Source organism: Photinus pyralis, unplaced genomic scaffold (assembly GCF_008802855.1).
Source record: "Photinus pyralis isolate 1611_PpyrPB1 unplaced genomic scaffold, Ppyr1.3 Ppyr1.4_LG5, whole genome shotgun sequence".
Classification (NCBI taxonomy): Eukaryota; Metazoa; Arthropoda; class Insecta; order Coleoptera; family Lampyridae; genus Photinus; species Photinus pyralis.
This window is the reverse complement of record NW_022170596.1, coordinates 18,089,289-18,103,417: the sequence shown is the minus strand read 5'-3', so window position 1 is coordinate 18,103,417 and position 14,129 is coordinate 18,089,289. Positions and strand designations below refer to the sequence as shown.

The following is a 14,129-nucleotide window of genomic DNA, read 5'->3' as shown; positions in this document are numbered from 1 at the left end:
ACGGTCCAAGGGTTTCAACAGCGAAAGGTAAAAACTGGTAACCTGCATTGATAATTTCCTGATATTTCCTCACCTTGTTAGCAGCAGTTTGTCTCGCAACCTCTCCAGTGGAATGCGAGGAAAGTGACAAGCGAGAAGAGGCAAGTGTATCAGAACAAGTCGCATCCCAAATTAAGTGTAGACCATGAGACCAAGGGATCAGAGTCATACCATCTACCCGTTTTCCGTCTGTTCTTGATAGTCCTAGGGGTTCTAATGTTGAAGGAATGTTTGCTGAGACAAGAGCTTTCTGAATAATGCAATTGAGTTCGCGATGACGTGATAATCTTCCAGCACTTTTCTGACAAGATAGACCATGTGTGCCTTGACGGTTAACAAGCATGCCACACATACAGTGGTGGGATTCACAAATTGTGCAACCTAGACGTAGAGCCAGTGCTATTCGAAAAACATTATCATTCAGTAGTGTTCCCAGATTTTTACAAGGAAGTACATTGAGCCACGCTCCAGAAACTGATGATTGGCAGGCTAGATATCTTGCTGTATCGACACTGGATTCTAATTTCAAATCATCACTCAACCTGCTGATGTTTATAGTATCCCAGTTTTTCTGAACAGCGTAGAATCCAAAACAATTCGTACTTTTTCGATTAGACTTCTCAATCAAAAGTTAAGCCAATTTCGAAAGAAAATTCAAGGGGCTGTAACTTTTGAACTAGTAGCCCAATCTTGGAACTGTTTGAAATTATGGATTCTACAGGCCACATTCTATAAGAAAATTTTTTCCCGGGTCGATCTGAGACAATTTTTTTTAGGGCCTCAAAAAAAGGCAGTGTACAACCTTCCTTTTTTACCAAAAATCGACTGCACCAAAATTTCTCCGGAAAACACTTTTTCTTATTAATTTTGGTGCGTAGAATCCAAAACAATTCGTACTTTTTCGATCAGACTTCTCAATCAAAAGTTATAGACTAGAAACTAGGGAATGCAATACCGGGATTGCGGGATCCCAAAATACTGGGATCCCGCAGCATTTTTGCGAGATTAATCCCGCGGGATTTGCGAGACTGAGGAATTTGTCGACCAAGGGGACGACTCTGTTTACTTTGTTAATGAAACTGATAACGGAGAATTATTTTTTAAATAATTGTTAAACTTTTTTCGATAAAAATGTACTATGATTTTTGAGGCACTTTAGAAGACTTTTTGTACTTTGCAGGTAAGGTTTTTTTGAGTTCTAAGTTAGGCCGAAGGTACATTTTATGGGCGGGTATTGAAATGCTACCTTGCGCTTAAGAAACCCGCTAAAACAAGTGCCGTTCGGGGTTGCGGGGGTGGCGGCATACCTGAAATTGAACCTTAGGGTGTCTAGAACATCCTCTGAAAGTTTCATAGTTATCACAAAATGCAAGGTTGAAACCTATTTTGGCTCTTAACCCCTGCACTAAAGCGCGATGCAGTCGTAAAACTTAATGCAACGAATTTAAAGTCTTATAAACTGTAGGTATTTAACATAAAGGTCTGACGTTTCTTGTGCTTTCATACATCTCAAAGTTTAAATTTAAATAAACGGAATATAAAACATTGTATTCAAAATTGTTGTATTTACGTTGTATTCTTCAATATTTATTAATTTAATTTACAACCTTAAATGATATTGACATTGTTATTATTTCGTTTACCACAGCCAACGTTAGCCTATACTACCTAGTGGTAGCATCTCCCTATTAAAATTAACCCCCGACGTAGTCTTCTAAGCGTTTTGGAAAACAACTGGTCCTGGCAAACGTAAATATGCAACAGTAGCGTAACTGTAACATAAATTTCGTGCGTGTTGCATTATTGAATAACTTAAATGTGGTGTAACAAATACGAAACCTAGGCTCAAATGTTCGCCTTGCGTTACAAAAAATATGAAACAAGCTAAGATAGGTGAGGCTGTTGCAAAATAAAAGTTAATCCGATAGGTATCCTCTATTATAAAAGCATCGGTACAATTACCCCAGAATTAAATTAAATTTTAAGTAGGAAATATAATTTCTGTAGAACAACTGCAGATCAGAGATCGTTAAGATAATCCACTTTATAGCACAACACGTTACCATATTTAGATCATATCTACTGTATAACATAAGTATGTTAATTTATACCACATATTTGTATAGACATTGTGTGGTTATGTGAACCGTCGAGAATTACTAAAAATGAACGCAATTAAAAGGTCCACAATCGTAGCGCAAATTTGTTTAATCCGAGACCGAGTTCGGAGCGTACAGATAACCATGAAAATCTTAAACGTGCTACTCTTCTTGGTGATTGCAGCTTCGACACAGAAGGTTCGGCTTTTTGAACGTGTTATTTCTTTTAGTGTAAGTAATAATTGAATTTTAGCTAAAAGATAACGTTCGGGAAGCATGGGAAAAGAATAACGAGCCGTATGTGGATTTATGCGTTAATGAAACCAAAGTTGATCCCAAGATTCCCAGGATAATGTTCAGGCAACTGCATCTTCCCGACGAAGATACGTTTCACTGTTACATGAGATGCCTCTTTCGGAATTTGGGGTTATTGACGTCTGAGGACCAAATTAATCTTAACGCGCTGGCGGCAGCGCCTCATATATCGAACGTATTAGCGAAAGACTGTTTGGAATTATCGAAACCCGAACCGAATGTATGCAAAATGGTTTATATAATAACGGTCTGTCTTACCGAGAATAATTATGAATGATGGAAACCTCAATTAGGATTATTGATTTATCGTACACACCCAATTGACCTTTTTTGGACTTTTTGCAAATTAATTTGGAAAATAAATCTAGTATACAACATGCAATAAAAAACATATTTCTCGCCCAAAAATGGTTTCATTTTTTATCTGCTTAATTTAGCTTACTAATTAAATCCATAGTGTATTCTTCGAAAAGTTATTGTATAAGTAGTGTAATGTAGAAACACATAAGAATGATATGTGAACCAAAGAGTACAATGAAAACCGGAGTGAAGACAGCTGGCTTTGACCCAAAAATTTAAACACCAGAACGATGATAAGAGTTCGATATTTTGGGGACATTTGTTTTAACCACAATAATTGGTACTTTGAAAAACGTAGGCAAATGGGAATTTTTAGCAACATTTTAGCCCAAATATGGGAAATCGCGGTTTTCTCTTCCGCCCCCATTTTCGATTTTAACCTAATTAATCAATTAGACCAAATTAATATTCAATACAGTAGGGAATTGGCTTTTTATTCCCGTGCCCATGCTCTTGACCCTTGTAATGTAATTAATGGTTACAATCCAGTCGACGTTATAAATTGCGATCATTCGGCAATAATTAAAATGTTCAATAAATAATAACAGAAATCCGGATCACTTTTAACCTTCGCTATACATCTTCTCTAAATAAAATTTTGTTTTGAAGATATCCAGTGTTCCAGACAAAATGTTCGCCTTGAATATCCTTTGATTAACAGATCAATCATTGTCACAAAATTATAGCAAAAGAAGATTTTTGACACTAGGGCGTGAAGAAATAACCCAACACGAAATGAACACAACCTAAAGTAAAAATAACAAAAGATTGGAATGTTGGCGCTGGATTGAAAGGCTTATCGTATTTTAAGCGAATTTTTGAAAAAAAATACGCTATTATATTCGTTAGGCTGACTGTCCAGCCGAGATCTCAGCAATTACAATAGCTAGGAGACTTCAAATTTTCAGTGAAAGCTTTCTGCTATAGGTAGTGTAGATGTGCAGACTCTGGTCTACTTTGAGTTGAGATCGATAATTTTAAACTTTGCTAATGAAATACTGACTGTATTAATCATGCATATGCTAAAATGTGTTTGAAAAAACCGACAACCTGGAGTCCCACAATAAAAATTTTAATGGGCTATAATGAAATTACCTACGTGCGCTTACAAGGTGAACTTGCAGTTAATTTGTAAATTATACTTCAAATGAGTGTTGTCAGGCATTCTTCTAATGACATAAAACTCAGTCGCTTAATTTAACGACCTTGTAGATCCCCTAAATACGGTGTTAGAGAGGAGCGGATGCAAACAAAAAGGCGTTCTTTTCCTTAGAAATTTGATTATGTGGCATTTGCCCATAAGGAATAGGGGTTGAGAAACTATGCTAGAGAGCGCTAGGAAGCAACTTATTTTTTAACTTTAGCCTACCTATGAAAGTGGGACCTTTTACGTTGTAACGTCTTTCCTTCTGTCCATCGCATCGATACGCTATAATACTTTCTTTTAGTACGTTGGGTACGCCAAAGAAGTGCACTTTTTGATTGGAAAATCCGTGCAGGAAACCAAAATGGTGGCCGTCAAAATGTCGCCATTAGCCGCAATATATTGTTTTGTATCTCTGCTCCTAATAGTCCGATTTTAATTTTCTTTTTTTTTATTGAAAGCTCTTGTGACGAGGAAACTATTTTGCTATATAACATTTATCTCAAAAACTTAAGGATTTAGCACAATTTAAAAAAAGTGTTTTTTTTACGAATTTGAATCACAAGTAAGCTCAACCCGATTTTTATGTATGTAATTTGTCCACGTCAAATGTTAATATGTTTGGATTTGTATTATTCAGCACAATATTCGGACTCTTAAGGTCTGATGATGAAACGGTCTATACGATTCGAAGTCGATTAGCTAAAGAAATATTAAAATTCAATTATTTGAAATACGAGTTTTCATTGTATCAGTTTGTATGGACAAATAATTCACTACGTCAAGAAAATAGTGCTTCCTATTTAAAAACAGTATGCCCCCTTTGACTGTGCAGAAGTATGCTACTGACGCTGACTCCAAATTGAATGTACGTGGATTGGTAGCAAACTTTTTATAATTATGGATGTCATAAAAAGCTTCTTTAAAAAATGTGTTGAAAATAAAATTTTCACCCTGTATAAAAAGCATATCCGGAAAACGGTTAGCCTCGCGGTTAGCATTACGAAAAAAACCGATAAGACCTACAAAAATAATTCTTTTGTTAAGGGATACCCGGGGATACCTATAAAACATATCAACTCTTCTTCTCGTACCAACAAACCGTTCCCATTAATCTCAACCATTAAGGCTCTATCGTCCGTTTACAGAAGCTGGATTCCCTGTATAATAAAAATGATTCAACTTATATAAATAGGTATCTAAAACTTGGAAATCATAATATTCCGTTAATATTCTTAAAGAAAACCCGAGAGAAAACCCTCGAAAAAACCCATGATCTGAGTAAGAGCGAGAGTAAGAGTTTAAAGTTGATATACTGAGTGTTTCTTTAATTACTTTAAAAGCAGTGTATTTTCTGTTTTTCAGAGAAAAAATTTACGAGGCTTTTCCTTTCAATTTTCATAATGCTTGATCTCATGCCTGATGAAAAAATATGGCGCATTTTTTCAAAAAAAAAACACGGCTGATTGAAATTTTCCGAACTTGCAGGGTAGATACAAGGAGTTTTGGGGTTGTATCGATTGAATTTCTAAACGATGGCCTTTTTTGTCGAAAAGACCGGGATATTGCACAATTAAGAGCGTACTTGTGATTCAAATTCGTAAAAAAAACACTTTTTTTTAAAATTGTGCTAAATCCTTAAGTTTTAGAGATAAATGTTATTTATATAGCAAAACAGTTTCCTCGTCGTAAGGGCTTTCAATAAAAAAAAAAGAAAATTAAAATCGGACTATTAGGAGCAGAGACACAAAAAAATATATTGCGGCTAATGGCGCCATTTTGACGCCCACCATTTTGGTCTCCTGCACGGATTTTCGAGTGGCTCCCTATCTTAAAAGTTGCCTTTTGGTATTAACTATTATTACAGAAAGTGGCACATTCCAATCAAAAAGTGCCGTATTTTCTCCATTCTAGCCATGTATCCGACGTACTATTTAGACCACCAAGTAACTTGATGAGACTTTCGCCACACATAGAATTATGCACCATAATTGCGAAACTATCTTCATCTGTTCTTAGTTTTTGTCTAGGTAAAATCGAAGAAATCGAATCGAAGAAATGAGCTTATAGTTCTCTTCACCCAAATAACAGTTGTACGCTTTGTTTGATTTTTTAATACATTGATATACGAATTAATTCAACAAGGAAGACACTTCAGCAACTTTTAACATTTATATTCCACGTGAAAAGGGTAAGTTCTGTCATTATCTTAATTAAAAGGCAGGTTAAGCACCTTATTTTAAAAAGAATTATATTGTCGAATTTTCTAAAATTCAATTCAATATAAGTTCTATGTGAACCATCGCTTAAAACGCTCTTTTAAAAGTTTTACAATCATATTGTTAACCATAATGTATACAAAGAACGTTTTTGAATAATGTATTCTTCATCATTATTGGTTTTCTGCTATGCATACTTCTATATTACTTATCATACCCACCCTTTTCAGGTTCATCATTCTTCTTCATATTTCTCCACATTTTAAAAGCTTCTAACCTTTCCGGATCTCTTAATGTGTAGTCCACGTTTCACTACCGTACATTAGAACACTCCATAGAAATAGTATTTTACATTATTAGCCAGGTAAGTGAGTTTTTACTGGCGATAGGAGAAGTTGACTGGCGAGCAGTTAGGCGAGCCTGTCATCTCCTAGAGCCAGTAAAAACTATTACCTGGCGTATAATGTACAATATTTTATTTGTTACTCATTTGTAAACAATAGTATTCGTGAATAATTAGTTCTTAAATCGTCTTACTGACGATTGCTCAAAAAAAGAAGCACTTCAAAAACTTGAACATAATGTTGCATCAAAATGGCTACTCTTTAGATAAAATAAAGAAGACAATCAAAGGGTGTAACCATGGCCTATGTATCGGTATCTGATTGATGGTTACAGAGGACCAGTCACAAAAAAACAGAAAAAGCTAAGAACACTTCAAATTTAGATATACAGTTTCAATTGATTGACATTTACGAAATCTAACAAAAAACTCTTGATAAAGGTGGCAAAGAAACGTCGAGTAACTATTAATAGTCACTTTACAGGAGAATAAACCGGAAAATGGATTTTATTAATAAAACTCGATAAGATAACTATCCCTGTCGATAACTATCGATACGTCGAATATTTCTCTCAAATGAGGCGTGCAATTACCGCTTAATTACAGCGGTAATTGCATTGTAGAAAGCTAAAGAGCCCTGCGATAATTGCACAGTTAATATGGTAAATTGGTAACTCCATTAAAGTTGCAAGAACTGCATTCGGTTATTTTCATATTTTGTTAACAGAGCCCTCTTGTCTTGTCGGGCTCTTTCACCAAAATATAAAAGTAAACTCATGCAGTTTTTAGACATGCTTTCAAAAAAATTATCGGTAATTTTGATGCACTTCTGCAATTACCTACCCGATACTTATATTGATAGATGAAAACAGTTATCGCCCATCCCTAGCGATAACTTCGACATATCGATATATCGATAACTATCGACATATCGATATATATCGATAACTATCGATATATCGATATATTTTACTTATCGATATGCCGATAACTATCGATATATCGATAACTATCGATAGTTATCGATTTATCGATATTTCGATAGTTATCGATATATCGATAGTTATCGATATATCGATCGTTATCGATATATCGATAGGTATCGATATATCGATAGTATTCATATATCGATAACTATCGATATATCTAGAACTATCGATATATTTTACTTATCGATATGCCGATAACTATCGATATATCGATAACTATCGATAGTTATCGATTTATCGATATTTCGATAGTTATCGATATATCGATAGTTATCGATATATCGATCGATATATCGATCGTTATCGATATATCGATAGGTATCGATATATCGATAACCATCGATATTTCGATAATTATCGGCATATCGATAAGTAAAATATATCGATAGGTAAGTACCCGATACTTATCGATAGGTGAAAACAGCTATCGCCCATCCCTAGTTATAACCTCCTACACTACCAGTTTCATAGCGTTTGTTTTGTTCTTATTAATTCTTATGCATCCCTACTCTGTTTTAATTTTATCTAGCTTTTCTAACACTATCTCAAGTTATTTTTCTTACAACAGTAAATGACGAGGATTAGATAATGCAAAAAGTAAGAGTTTTGTTGTCATACGTTTGGTTGCTATCATTTTTTGTTTTCAGGTGAGTGAGGGATTACTGGAGCTTGTCGCGGAGGCAAGAATTACTCAATTTGAAGGTAAGTGATGTAGAAGATTTAGTAGAATTTATGAAAATTACGTTACTGATCACTAAAACAGAAGTACCTCGAGAGTTGACATTAACAAAAGGAAATTTCAAAGACCTAAACTAGTTGGGTATGGCGTATGGTTCGCAAATATGCAGCACTGCACCCATCTCATACTGCTCGTGACAGATATTTAGCGCATTTTTGCAAGTTTATTTGTAAAAAGGCAGTAATCTCACTTTGGGCGGCTGGCTGGTTGGCTGGCAGCAAATGCGGCCCCGTACAAGAACGCTTGCAGTGCACTTTAGAGACGGGGCTACATGATGTGGGGTCGGCGTCATCTGGGCGCCATCCCCGAGCAAGGTGTACTAACCTGGTGACTTTTCAGTTTTTTTTATAAATTGCCTGGAAATCATGAAATGCAGCTGGAAGATGCGTAGGTCGTAGATGCTTCTTTATAGAATAAAAAGAAGATCTACAGTTGGTGGAGAGCACCCGCAGGCAAATACCCAGTTTGCAAAACAATGAAATTTAATGAAACTTTCATCGTCTTCGGGAGCTTCGAATGTTCACATATCTGATGAATTGAGTTTAGAATTCAACCAATTGTAATTTTGAATTTAATTCTAAATATAAATTGTTGTATATAAATAGTTGCAAAATAAATAAATAATAATAATAATATTGCCTTTATTATTTAAAAAAAAACAAAGATTTATTTCAGTACATTAAGGGCGAAGTTCGGCACTGCAGCAATGCCACAGTCCGCTCTTCCACTTAACCCCATTACTGCATGTATTACTAGAGGAGAAAAAAAGTATTCAACTAAACAAAAAAACAAAGAAAATAAAGAAGAGGTACTTACTTTAAAAGCATTAGCTCTTACTACGCCAACAAATCATTATTATTATTGACATGATGACAAAATGTCGTGGTTTTGGTTCAAAATCGTAAACAGTTTATTCTGCTGTTGTAAAAGTGGACAGCGATCATAGTGCGATTACTGTTTCGTAGATTTGTTCCGTCAAAGAGTAAATATTTGCATTTGGAAATACTCAAAATACGTCTTTGTACTTCAAATCCCATGATGACAAAAATTTTTGGTGAATTTTCAATGTTTCTTTTTGGGGTGTTATTCAACTATGAATAGTTCATTATATCAACATATCCCACTTATGGTTTTAATCCAATTGCATCCAATTCCGACCTTTTGAGCTTTCCACGAGTTGGCATTTAAGTATCTCGATTGATTACATTGGTGAACATGAATACGACATCATTTTCTTTGACAGTAATTTTTAAGCTAAGGACAATTATTAAGTGGTTAAATTTTATTGAAATGTGTAATAGAAGATAGAAGGTGGACCACTGGTCATTCAGAAAACCTTGATATGACCATATATTATTTTAGTTGAGTTACTAATACGTATATCTAGTGTTATAACAACATGCAGTACTATTTTAAAGGTTTGGGGATTTATTTACAACGCCCCACTTAATCTGGTAGGATCACATTCAAGGGGTATTTACTAAATATCCTGTTAGCCATCTTCTTGAATATCTTAGCAACGTTATCTTCTAAAACTGGCTTAATCTCTTTGGCCACATTTTGCCAGTTATCATTTAGGAATGAGTTCATTGTATCACCTGGGGGTTAGAGATTAGCTAATTCAATAGGAAGCGCACTTACCAAGATGCTTGTCGCCGTTAAATAAATTCTCTAACTTAATTGTCGCGTGGCCAAGAACGAAATCAACATAAAAATCTTTGATATTGAAGTACACGTCTCCGTGTTTAGTGATTCGTTGCCCCTGCAAGGTTACCGTGACATCAATGTTACCTAAAAGACGGAGCAATTATTGAAAATTCTAATATTTTTCTTATTACTGTAATTTCCACAGCTTTCTCCTTTTCCGGAAATTGGCATCATTAGCATACGTCCGTTCATTGAATATTGGCTCACGACTCGTAGGTGAGGTAACCACAATTTTAATCGTACACGATCCTTCTTCAGATCAATTCTGCAAACATCGTAATTTTAATTGGGCGATTAACGCAGTTTTACTATACTTCACGCTTTTAAGCACAAATTGCGAGGGTCCGTACACTTTAATATCAGTATACGTGGATTTTAGCGCAAGAGCTCCAGCACCATGATCAATCAGAATTTCGGATATGTGCAAGGGTTCCAGGCTCGGTATGTCGAATTCCGGTAAGCCATCAGCAAGTAATGGTTTGATTTTCTGAACCGCCTCCTTAATGCATTCATTCAATTTTGGATCACTTTGGTGACAAACTCGCAGGAAAGATGCTAAAAGAAAACGATTAGCGAAAATTGTGGGTTAGTAGGTGCTTACGTAAGGTAACGCTTTCCTCATTTGCGCTTGTTGCAATTACGAAAATTACAGCTGTAAGTGCGATGCTTCGCATTGTGGTTATTATTACAGAATAACTAAATAAAATTGAGGGATAAGCTGCACGTCATGCAAATGTGTTCAATTTCGCATTGGCAAATCGTCAAAAGTGTTTTGCTTTTGTTGCAAGTGATGAGTAGACAATTGAGAAAATTCGCGTATTGCACTTACGTCAATCGAAAGAAATCCTTTATTTATCTTTTATAATAAATTCAATTAAATAGATGTAAATCAAATCTTCTGCATCACTTCGCTTATTTATTCCGTTTTTCATCAATTTTCTGTCCGTCCCGAATTTCTTTCTGCCACCCCTTGTCCGTTCTATTTCTTTACATTCCTATATCTTTCTTTCCACACAGTCTGCATTTCCTTTATTTTTCTTTCCTTCCGATTTGTAATGTTCATCCCCTTCTTTTCATCCCCATATCTCCGTTCATACATCAACACCCCTCAAAAAAGGTGTTTCGTTATCCTGAACTTCATTTTGGATTTCCTCTCCTATTACCCATCACACCTGTCTCATCGCCACTTCTCCCTTTTTCCTTAATCTCCTTATTTGTGCATTTGCCCCATTATTTCATTGTATTTGGTATAATAATAATAATAATAATAATAATAATTATTAAGTTAAAAAACACATAACTCCTTCTTCACAGAAACACACCATACGACTTCAGGAACAAAGAAACACCATAAATACAATTAAAAAACACAAAACTCCTTCTTCACAGAAGCACACCACGTTATCACAACCCACTCGTATTCAACCCAAACGCAAAGAACACTGACCATAATAATAATAATAATAGGCCTTTATTTAACAACTGCAGTAGCCATATAACAAATGAGACAGTTACGATTAAAAAAGCAATTAAAGAGAATTGTAAAAATTTTATTTAAAAAAAAATTATTAAAGAAAGAAGAAAAAATTAGTGTAAAGAGAAAAACAAATAAAATAAATTAAATGCTTAATGTGAACTACTACAGTTTTAAACCGTAAGGTGGGATTCAGATCAACGTCTGCTTTTCAATCCGACCTCAATATATATCAACAAACAAAATCAAAGTCGCAAGTAAATGTTCTTCTGGAAAACGCGTTGTAAAAAGTAATATCTATCTGAATATGTTATTCCATCTAGTAGTGACAAGCTAGTTTACCTTCCAAATGTACATTGTTCATTAAACAAAAAATCTTTATATTTACAATTAAAAAACTTCACAGGTAACTCCTTAAAACGATTGGGTAAGCTATTGTAAATCATATATACATTAAAAGAAAACGATCCCTCAATCCTAAATAAATTTAAATTCTCTTACTTTCTCTATCATTTCCTCCTTCCGTTCTATCTCCCTTTTCCTTGCTTCCTTCTTCTTAAATCTCATCATCTTCCATTTTTCGACATTTAATTCCGTTTCCTTTCCTTCTCAGTATTTCTCCACGATTTCGATTTCGAATCAAATATAATCCCGTGGTAACACCGGATTATATTTTGTCAACTTAATATGTCATTTAAAATTAAGTTGTGGCCACAGGACTGATGAGACTAACGACTGAATTTTATCAGTGAAATACGTACTTCCTCATTAAAACTTAAATTGACGTGACCAAGCTTTCTTGGAAAAGTCACTTTTAATGACCCACACCCTCGATTTATTTAATTTACCCAAAATCGTCATGAAACCTTCATTTTCATGCCTACTTTATGTGAGGAAAATGTTAGTTTCTATGACAGAGGCAGGTCAGTCTACTTTTCCTGTCCCCTGTCACTTTACCGGCCGCACGTGTCACTTTTCCTGCCGCACATTGCTAAATGTCTACAATGACCCTAGTGCAGGGGTTAAGAGCCAAAATAGGTTTCAACCTTGCATTTTGTGATAACTTTATGAAACTTTCAGAGGATGTTCTTAGACACCCTAAGGTTCAATTTCAACTATGCCGCCACCCCCGCAACCCCGGACGGCACTTGCTATAGCGGGTTTCTTAAGCGCAGGGTACCATTTCAATACCCGCCCATAAAATGGGTCAAAAATGTATGTCCAGGGTTTGTTTTGTATATTCTTACATCTAGGAAGGTTGAAGGGAATTGTCAAATACCCAGGGAGAATTTATTTAGGGTATTTTACGTGGTTTGCCTATTTTTAAGGCGCTTTTAACAGTGCGGACTAGGGAATGCAATCCCGCAGCAAAATCTCAATCCCGGTATTTGCGGGATTGTTAGATGTTAATCCCGCGGGATCCCGGTATTTGCGGGATCTCGCAAAACTTTAAATAAATTGGCAAATAAGCAATTCTGTGCGGTTAACTTCTGTATTAAAATAAATCGCTAATTATCACAATATTTAACAAAAAAGTACCTTCGGCCTAACTTAGAACTCAAAAAAACCTTACCTGTAAAGCACAAAAAGTCTTCTAAAGTGCCTCAAAAATCATAGTACATTTTTAACGAAAAAAGTTTAACAATTATTTAAAAAATAATTCGCCGTTATCAGTTTCATTAACAAAGTAAACAGAGTCGTCCCCTTGGTCGACAAATTCCTCAGTCCCGCAAATCCCTCGATTTATGTGCGGGATTAATCTCGCAAAAATGCTGCGGGATCCCGGTATTTCGAGATCCCGTAATCCCGGTATTGCATTCCCTAGTTTCTAGTCTATAACTTTTGATTGAGAAGTCTGATCGAAAAAGTACGAATTGTTTTGGATTCTACGCACCAAAATTAATAAGAAAAGTGTTTTCCCGAGAAATTTTGGTGTAGTCGATTTTTGGTAAAAAAGGAAGGTTATACACTGCCTTTTTTTGAGCCCCGAAAAAAAAATTGTCTCAGATCGACCGGGAAAAACATTTTCTTATAGAATGTGCTCTGTAGAATCCATAATTTCAAACAGTTCGAAGATTGGGCTACTAGTTCAAAAGTTACAGCCCTTTGAATTTTCTTTCGAAATTTGTTTCTAGTCTATAACTTTTGATTGAGAAGTCTGATCGAAAAAGTACGAATTGTTTGGATTCTACGCACCAAAATTAATAAGAAAAAGTGTTTTCCCGAGAAATTTTGGTGCAGTCGATTTTTGGTAAAAAAGGAAGGTTATACACTGCCTTTCTTTGAGCCCCGAAAAAAAAATTGTCTCAGATCGACCCGGAAAAAAAATTTTCTTATAGAATGTGGCCTGTAGAATCCATAATTTCAAACAGTTCCAAGATTGGGCTACTAGTTCAAAAGTTACAGCCCTTTGAATTTTTTTTCGAAATTGGTTTCTAGTCTATAACTTTTGATTGAGAAGTCTGATCGAAAAAGTACGAATTGTTTTGGATTCTACGCACCAAAATTAATAAGAAAAAGTGTTTTCCCGAGAAATTTTGGTGCAGTCGATTTTTGGTAAAAAAGGAAGGTTATAATACACTGCCTTTTTTTGAGGCTCTCAAAAAAATTGTCTCAGATCGACCCGGAAAAAATTTTTTCTTATAGAATGTGGCCTGTAGAATCCATAATTTCAAACAGTTCCAAGATTGGGCTACTAGTT

At 35.2% G+C, this 14,129-nt stretch overlaps 2 protein-coding genes across 2 annotated transcripts; one reads left to right on the top strand and one right to left on the bottom strand.

Annotated features, from left to right (window-relative positions):
* The first annotated feature begins 1,652 nt into the window (after nucleotides 1-1,652).
* On the top strand, nucleotides 1,653-2,846 carry LOC116172325. Its single transcript, XM_031489517.1, has 2 exons — nucleotides 1,653-2,336; nucleotides 2,392-2,846. The coding sequence occupies exons 1-2, from the start codon at nucleotides 2,205-2,207 to the stop codon at nucleotides 2,728-2,730; spliced, it is 471 nt and encodes a 156-aa protein (XP_031345377.1). The 5' UTR covers nucleotides 1,653-2,204; the 3' UTR covers nucleotides 2,731-2,846.
* A 6,098-nt stretch (nucleotides 2,847-8,944) lies between these two features.
* Nucleotides 8,945-10,682, bottom strand: LOC116172556 (protein takeout-like). The gene is made up of 5 exons (XM_031489789.1): nucleotides 10,556-10,682; nucleotides 10,269-10,509; nucleotides 10,086-10,219; nucleotides 9,889-10,038; nucleotides 8,945-9,845 (listed from the first exon to the last, which is right to left on the bottom strand). Exons 1-5 carry the CDS (start codon nucleotides 10,626-10,628, stop codon nucleotides 9,694-9,696), a joined length of 750 nt encoding a protein of 249 aa, XP_031345649.1. The 5' UTR covers nucleotides 10,629-10,682; the 3' UTR covers nucleotides 8,945-9,693.
* Nucleotides 10,683-14,129: the final 3,447 nt, after the last annotated feature.